Below are 8,970 nucleotides of genomic sequence, written 5' to 3'. Positions count from 1 at the left end.
AGACCTTATAGAGGTTTACAAAATTATGAGGGGCATGGATAGGATAAATAGACAAAGGATTTTCCCTGGAGTGGGGGAGTTCAGAACAAGAGGACATAGGTTTAGGGTGAGAGGGAAAAGATATAAAAGAGACTTGAGAAGCAACTTTTTCACACAGAGGTACGTGTATGGAATGAGCTGCCAGAGGAAGTGGTGGTGGATAGTACAATTGCAACATTTAAAAGGCATTTGGATGGGTATATGAATAGGAAGGGTTTGGAGGGATATGGGCCAGGTGCTGGCAGGTGGGACTAGATTGGATTGGGATATCTGGTCGGCATGGATGTGTTGGACTGAAGGGTCTGTTTCCGTGCTGTACATCTCTATGACTCTAAAAGAAAGAAGAACTTAGAATAAGTTAACTATTGGAAAATTTAACCGTCTGATACAGTAACTATTACTAATTAACTGTTCCAATACAGTACCATCCCAGAAACACAGCCCTTAGCAGAAAGGTAAATTCAAACACAGGCAGGAGAGAACAAGATCCAGAGAGAGATTTCAGAGAAATTCCGAGGAACGAAGCTTGGAAATCTCCTGGATTTTGTGACTGCTACAGCTAAAACAAACTGGAAAAAATGCCTGATCTGGGAGAAGTGGCCACTCCCGTTCCATTGTTAACCTCGACTCTTCGGTACCTCTGCCTTTTGGACTTTTCTTCGTAGAAACCAAGGACAAAATAACCATTTTTAAAGTGATAGCATTGTCACAGTAGGCACCAGGTTTTCCGCTGCTTGCTGTTAGAATGCTGAGGCCCTGAATCAGGGACTGAGCGCAAGAAGGCAACTGCTCAAAATGTTGACAAAAGCTTTGGATGGTACAGATGGTTCAACAACATTTTTAAATTAGATTAGATTAGATTACTTACAGCGTGGAAACAGGCCCTTCGGCCCAACATGTCCACACCGGCCCTCCGAAGAGCAACCCACCCAGACCCATTCCCCTACATTTACCCCTACACCTAACATTACGGGCAATTTAGCACAGCCAATTCACCTGACCTGCACATTTTTGGACTGTGGGAGGAAACTGGTGGAGCACCCGGAGAAAACCCATGCAGACACAGGGAGAATGTGTAAACTCCACACAGACAGTTGCCTGTTGTGGGAATTGAACCTGGGTCCCTGGCGCTGGGAGGCAGCAGTGCTAACTAGTCATCGATTCATGAAACAAAAAGCAGATGGTTGAATAAATCTCCATTGACTCTGATATATAAAAAAGTACAAAAGGGTTTCCTGTAAGCACAGAGATCTGTTGAAGTTTTATTACATATTGCATGGACTGGTGTCATGGGATCAGGGGAGAAGCAGACTTACAAGGAAATTGCAAAGTGTAATGGTGATGCGTTGTGTTTTGATAAAACTGCTCGGATATTAGCATGTGTCGTGTCTTATTTATATTGAATGAAATCTGACCACTGACATGAATAAGGGTCAGGACTTTGAATTCTGTCAGCAATTGAGAAAGGGGGACACAGTGGGGCTTGACTCCCTGAATCATGAATTCCAACAACACACCAAAATGAATATCATTTACTCTTGCAGCACCATCACCCTGGTGTAAATTACTCTGTGGTCTGCCTGCATTTGTCAATCTTTCAGGACAAACAGCTGTCAATAACTGTATTTGTGGGGTTGTATGTTCCAAGCTCCTGGACAACACGCTGGGAGCTCGGAATATCCATTATAACGCTCAATGAAGAAACACCACAGTCTAACGGCCTCCCACCAAAGTTTGTTTTAATCAACCTTTTCAAAGATGTTATTGTACACCTTTTGAATAAGTGAAACTTGAAACCAGACCTTCTGGCTCAGAGATAGTGACTCTACTACTGTGTCACATGAGGCTGGATCCCATATCAAATCCCTCAGGTTTTCTGTACCAGACAATGTTTCACATGAAATACAAATGTGTACTGTAAATATCAACTCAAATTGTAAATGTAAAGAGGCACCTCAGAGTGGGACACTGCAGTCAAAAGTGAACTCCACGCACCATTAAGTTCTAACTGCTGTGTAAGTTGTTTTTATGGAGTTTGTGAACAGAGTGTTTATTTTGAAAATGAGACTGTATTTTATCATGAACCGACCTGCTATCTGGATTGCTGCTTCTTGTTCTTCTTTCAACAGCTTGTTCTGTATGAGACACTTGAAGCTATTTGTTGCATCTTTTGTTACAGCTACACTGCTCTGGACATTGACAAGGCCATTCGAGTCACGTCGGTAGTTTATTTCAGACTGTGCTGTTAGGTTCTGGCCATTCCCACCAGTCCATGATATCTGTGGCTGTGGGAACCATCCATTAGATTCACACATAAGCTGAATTCCATTTTTACGGTATCCATCGATCTGGATCCAGTGCTCATGGCCCAGTGCTACAACAATCAATAAACACTCGTTTAAACATCTTAGAAACAAATTTTAACCCACATGTGAGTTCATTTACTGTTATTGAAGGATAAAATAGTCTTAGTATTTCTGTGACATGAAAATAGGAAGTGACCTCAAAATATATTTTTATCGACTGGTAATTAAAGTAAAGGGAATCCAAATACCTCTGAGAGACAGTAAGAGGAGGGGTTGGGCTGATAAGGGACCATAAAAGGATCTGTAACAAAACCAGAAATTGCTGGTGAAACTCAGGAGGTCTGGCAGCATCTGTGGACAGAAAGCAGAGTTAACATTTCGAGTCTGATGACTCTTCATCAGAACTTTGTTTCAAATGTCCAGCATCTGCAGTTTTTTGTTTTATAATAAAGGGATCTGTGCCTGGAAGCAGGAGGCGTGGCTGAGTTATTTTCTGAGTATTGTGTTTTAGTCTTTGACAAAGTAGAAGATCCTGATGAAGTCATAGAGAGAGGAGAGGTAGTTCAGACATTGGATGAGCTAAAAATTAATAAAAGGAGAACTATTCAATAGACTCACGTGACCAGATGGAATACATCCAAAATTACTGAGGGATGTAAGGTTGGGAATTACAGCCAAATTCCTCAATTCGGCTCAGCTATAAACATGATTCCAGAGGAGTCGGAGATGTGCAAATGCTACACGGCTCTTTAAAAATGTGTGAAAAGATAAACTCAACAACTAGAGCTCAGTCTATTTATTTTGTGGCAAGAAAGTTTTTGGAATTGATAATCTGAGAGAAAATTAACAGTTACTTCGACAACTATGGATCATTTAGGGAAAACCAGCTGTATTTGTAAATGAAATCAGGATTTAACTTCATTACCTCATCAAAATAATTCATGAAGAGAGTCCTGATGAGGGCATTACAATTGGAATCCTGTGTATGGACTTTCATAAGAACTGTGAGTAGCTCAAAGTTCACTTTGACGGAGTATTGCTTCTTCAGCACCCTAACGCAGATATTTGAAAGTGTCTCAAACGTTGGCCTGTTTCTAAAACTGAGGCAAGTTTTGCACTTGGCATTTGAGTTAACTTTATCCTTAATTGATAGGTTCCTTCCCAGTCAGGGGTACATGAGCACGAGGCAGCTGCACAGTGTATAGTTCCCTGGCTTGTCCTTACCACCCTTCTTAAACAGTGGCACCATGTTTGCCAACCTCCAGTCTTCCGGCACCTCACCTGTGACTATCGATGATACAAATATCTCAGCAAGAGGGCCAGTAATCACTTCTCTAGCTTCCCACAGAGTTCTCAGGTACACCTGATCAGGTCCTGGGGATTTATCCACCTTTAATCATTTCAAGACATCCAGCACTTCCTCCTCTGTAATCTTGACATTTTGCAAGATGTCACCATCTATTTCCCTATAGTCTATATCTTCCATATCCTTTTCCACAGTAAATACGGAAGTATATTTTTATCGACTGACTTAGTAATTAAAGTAAAGGAAATCCAAATGCCTCTGAGAGACAGTAAGAGGAGGGGTTGGGCTGATAAGGGACCATAAAGGGCTCTATAACAAAACCAGAAATTGCTGGTGAAACTCAGCAGGTCTGGCAGCATCTGTGGACAGAAAGCAGAGTTAACATTTCGAGTCTGATGACTCTTCAACAGAACTTTGTTTCAAATCTGCAGCATCTGCAGTTATTTATTTTATAATAAAGGGATCTGTGCCTGGAAGCAGGAGGCGTGGCTGAGTTATTTTCTGAGTATTATGTTTTAGTCTTTGACAAAGTAGAAGATCCTGATGAAGTCATAGAGAGAGGTGAGGTGGTACAGACATTGGATGAGCTAAAAATTTATAAAAGGAGAACTATTCAATCGGCTGGCTGAACTTCAGCTGGTAATTCACTGTGACCAGATGGAATACATCCAAAATTACTGAGGGATGTAAGGGTGGGAATTACAGAGGTGCTGCCAAATTCCTCCAATTCGGCTCAGCTATAAACATGATTCCAGAGGAGTCAGAGATGTGCAAATGCTACACAGCTCTTTAAAAATGTGTGAAAAGGCGAACCCAACAACTAGAGCTCAGTCTATTTATTTTTTGTGACAAGAAAGTTTTTGGAAATGATAATCTGGGAGAAAATTAACAGTTACTTCGACAACTATGGATCGCTTAGGGAAAACGAGCTGTATTTGTAAATGAAATCAGGATTTAATGTCATTACCTCATCGAAATAATTCATGAACAGAGCCCTGATGAGGGCATTACAATTGGAATCCTGTGTATGGACTTTCATAAGAACTGTGAGAAGGTCAAAGTTCACTTTGACGGAGTGTTCCTTCCCCAGCACCCTAACGCAGATATTAGAGGGAATTCAAAGTGTCTCAAATGTAGGTCAGTTTCTAAAACTGAGGCAAGTTTTGCACTTGGCATTTAAGTTAACTTTATCCTTAATTTATAGGTTCCTTCCCAATCAGGGGTACATGAGCACGAGGCAGCCACACAGTGATGAGAGGACTGGTTAGGCCTGATAAACAGGAGCTGATTCATGTCTCTGAAATTCTCGCTACATGAAACACAGGAGACTCATATTAGTGCACAAAGTTGGTTGAACATAACTTCAGGGAACTTCACTTGGACAATCTGGTAAATCAGCAAATTTCTCACAGCGATGTACAAGGCACCATTCGGATAAGGAGTGGCCTGAGACAGCCACCAAATAACAGTACGACCCAAGAGCTGAGGTCTGGAGGCATTAATGTAGCCAGCTGGTTGGTGATTGGTTAGAAGTTATTTTTCCTCTAATATTAGAGCAGTCATTTAAATTATGGACATTGTAACTGAAGCACTGCATTACATTTATAGTTTGATAAATTAATATCATTCAGTGACGTATTAGTGTTAATGAAATACAACATGATGGAGACAGCAAGATGCCTGTGGTGCAGCTGCAACAAGCACCAGGGTGATCCACAGCAACCACATCTGCAGGAAGGGCCTACAGCTCAAGGAACGTAGCCTCAGAGGTGATGAGCTGAAGGTGAAACTTTGAACTCTGCAATGGATCAGGGAGGAAGAATGGAACTTTGACACTATCCCAGGAAGCAGCCATATCTCATTAGTCAGATACTTCAGATCTGGTGCATAGTGAGAGACAGAATGATGAAAGGGTGGGAAATGAGGTAGTTTTATCATCCCAAAGGTAACAGAGGAGGAGGAGCCTCAGCCCATGCGCCTGTCCAACAGCTTTGGAGGTTGTTGCAGGGGCTTCAGGAAGGGTGAGGAAACTGATGACAACACCCAGGATAACAGTACCATCCAGTGGGGGCAGAGTGAGATACGATTAATTCATGATCACATTTCAAAGGATTCTCTAGCTAAGAGTGATCATAACATTACAGAACTTCACACTTAAGATTGTGAATGAAAAACTAGAACCTTAAATGTAAAGACATTTACAAATAAATGAAACCAGAATGGACTGAAGAAGACCATATGCAGCTAATTAAGATAATTATAGGCATCATCAAATTGAATACAATGCTCCAAAGAATCATGAGAGGACTGAAGATCAAAGACAATTTCGAATTCAGCAAAGGATAACTGTCAAGAAGATTTCATTTCCAAGAAAAAAAACAAGAAATACAAAAACAGAGAGTAAGAACTTCTATAAATTTACACTGTAAGGCAGCACTTCTAATTGTCAATGTAGCCTGGCATTCGTGCCATTCCAATCACAGGGGAAGGAATCCTTTCCATAATGGAACACAGGCTTGGCCAGTCATGACTGTCCTTGAGTATCCATCTTAGGGATCAAGGGGTAGGAATTTGGGAAACATCTTCCCATCCCATATTAAAAGGGAAGGGTGGGAGGCAGGAAGTGCTGTTGTGATTTGGCTAATTCACCCATTTTGTTGCAGCCATTTTCCAAGCAGCAAATGTATTGAAACCCTAATGAGGAATGTCAACATTCCATGCTACTTTCTGCAAAGTCTGTAAGGATTTGTTTTGCACTTCCTGTCTTACTTATAGATAATTTAACAGTAAAGAATATTTTCAAAGTAAAAAAAGTCAAAAAAAATTTTGGTTACCTCAATTTTTATGCAGTTACCCTATCAGTTTCATGCAGGCATACTTCCCCTGTTACAGGAATAGCAGAACTTACAGATTTGCCTTGGGATACTTCACCTTGAAACAGTTCAGTCCTTTTCCTGTATGCCTGATGTTGAGCAGCGGTGTCGTCTTGACCGTTTCTGTATGCGTGAACTGGTAACCGAATGTCTGATTTAAACCAGCGCACCACCATGTTGTTGACAAATACCTGCGGCACAAGGTAACACTCCAGGACAGCATCTTCCCCCACAATGGCTACCACAGGATGGCTTGGGCCACTCACTCGGAATTCACTTGTAGAGTTAATGTCTCATTAAACTGCTCCAAATTTCAAACATGTCAGTGATTAAACTTCAAAATCACTTTGTTATTAGACTCGATTTTTCAGTAAACAGTTATGAGCAAAACTCTTAATTTATTAGCCTCTTTACCTGTACATATGATCACATTTGCCTGAATTTTTTATCCTGTATTGCTATATTTATTTTCATTTATACTCATATTTATTGTACTCTTAAATTGTATTTGCTATTGAGTTACATAAAGCTATTGAGCAAAAAGATTTATTTTTCCAAATCATTATTTTGTAAAACATTGGCATAATCGCTATGAAGAGCAGTTGTCGTGATTGGAACTCAGGCCCGTTGGATGTTATTGACTATGAGATCCCTGATTGAGGTTATTAACCTGGACCAATCAGGGAGCTCTGGCTGACAGATATACTCTGGGGATTTAGAGAGTCTCCTGACTTCAGGGACTGGAAGAAAAGAAATGGCAGATTCAGAAGGTCTCCTGATCCTCGCGACTGGCTCTGAGCCGACTGGTCAAAGCCCAATTACAAAATGTATGTAAATAAAGAGTGAATTAGAGTCATAGAGTCGTACAGCACGGAAACGGACCCTTCAGTTCAAACAGTCCATACTGAACATAATCCCAAACTAAACTAGCCCCATCTACCTGCTCCTGGTCCATCTCCCTCCAAACCTTTCCTATTCATGTATTTATCCAAATGTCTTTTAAACATTGTAATTCTCCCAATGACCACCACTTCCGCAGGAAGTTCATTCCATACCTAATCCACCATTTGAGTAAAAATTTTCCCCTCATGTCTTTCTTAAATCTCTCTACTCTCACCTTGAAAATGTGCCCTCTAATCTTGAAATCCCCCATCCTCGGGAAAAGACAACTATCTTTAACCCGATCTATATCCCTCATGATTTTATAAACTTCTATAAGGTTTCCTCTCAACTTCCTAAGCTCCAGTGGAAAAAGCCCCAGCCTTTCTTTATAACTCAAACATTCTACACTCAGCAACATTCAGGTAACTCTCTTCTGAATCCTCTCCACCTTGAAAATATCATTCTGATAACTGGGCGACCAAAACTGCATACAATATACCACAAGAGGCCCCACCAACATCCTGTACAACCTCAACATGATTCCCAACTCCGATACTCAAAGGACTGAGCAATGAAGGCAAGACATTTTAGATCCTGCCATCAAAGACTGCATCCAGCATGTGGAAAGAATGCTGTATTGTTTGGGCAAATGACATTGAATCGGGTGAAAAGCAACGAGTAATCTTTCTGATTGCTGCGGACATGCAGCATTTTCATTTATAAGGAGCTTAACTTTCCCTGAGGCACCAGATGCTAAAACCTTTCAAGGGTTGACGGATCTTGTGAAGGAATATCATGACCCAAACCTCCTGTACTTCTAAAATGCTATTGGCTGTATTCAGCTGTTTTCGAACCAGGGGAATCTGTATCAGGAGTTTTGACGAGGTTAAGATGATTGGCAGAGGCATGTGATTTGTATTAACCTGTATGAGGTGCTGAGAGACCTTTTAGAATGTGGGATTAATGATGTAAACTTGCAGAAGCGGGCGGCACGGTGGCACAGTGGTTAGCACTGCTGCCTCACAGCGCCAGAGACTCGGGTTCAATTCCCACCTCAGGCGACTGACTGTGTGGAGTTTGCATGTTCTCCCCGTGTCTGCGTGGGTTTCCTCCGGGTGCTCCGGTTTCCTCCCACAGTCCAAAGATGTGCAGGGTCAGGTGAATTGGCCATGCTAAATTGCCAGTAGTATTAGGTAAGGGGTAAATGTAGGGGTATGGGTGGGTTGCGCTTCAGCGGGGCGGTGTGGACTTGTTGGGCCGAAGGGCCTGTTTCCACACTGTAGTAATCTAATCTAAAAAAAGAAGCGCCTCCGAGCTGAAGCCAAACAGGCACTACAGTGGCAATGTCATTAGAAAATGCAGCAAGTGGAATATGGGAACGACAGCACATCCCAATAGAACTGGACTCACTCACCCTTCCGAGTGAGTTTAGGGAACACCATTTGAGTGCAGGTAATTGTAGAGCCTCATGCAGGGCATATCCTGAGCAGAGAGACCTTAGGTCAACCCACAGCAAAATCCACAACAGAGTCAAGCTTCAGCAAAGTGGGGAAAATGCTCTTCA

General features: G+C 41.6%; 2 protein-coding genes across 2 annotated transcripts in view; both read right to left on the bottom strand.

The window, feature by feature from the left end:
• Nucleotides 1-1,723, bottom strand: part of LOC122541246 (butyrophilin subfamily 3 member A2-like) — a 39,393-nt gene extending 37,670 nt beyond the window's left edge. The window contains exon 1 of the mRNA XM_043677863.1: nt 1,661-1,723. Coding sequence (XP_043533798.1) covers nt 1,661-1,723 — 63 coding nt within the window. The remainder of the gene's footprint in view (nt 1-1,660) is intronic.
• A 313-nt stretch (nt 1,724-2,036) lies between these two features.
• LOC122541245 (butyrophilin-like protein 2) overlaps nt 2,037-8,970 on the bottom strand; it is a 28,893-nt gene continuing 21,959 nt past the window's right edge. Inside the window, exons 2-4 of the mRNA XM_043677861.1 lie at nt 6,560-6,800; nt 2,594-2,646; nt 2,037-2,445 (exon numbers count right to left, since the gene is read on the bottom strand). Of these exons, the coding sequence (XP_043533796.1) occupies nt 2,037-2,445; nt 2,594-2,646; nt 6,560-6,800 (703 nt within the window). The remainder of the gene's footprint in view (nt 2,446-2,593; nt 2,647-6,559; nt 6,801-8,970) is intronic.

This window comes from Chiloscyllium plagiosum, chromosome 37, assembly GCF_004010195.1.
Source record: "Chiloscyllium plagiosum isolate BGI_BamShark_2017 chromosome 37, ASM401019v2, whole genome shotgun sequence".
Classification (NCBI taxonomy): Eukaryota; Metazoa; Chordata; class Chondrichthyes; order Orectolobiformes; family Hemiscylliidae; genus Chiloscyllium; species Chiloscyllium plagiosum.
Note: the sequence above shows the minus strand (reverse complement) of the source record. Positions and strands in the feature narration are given on the sequence as shown.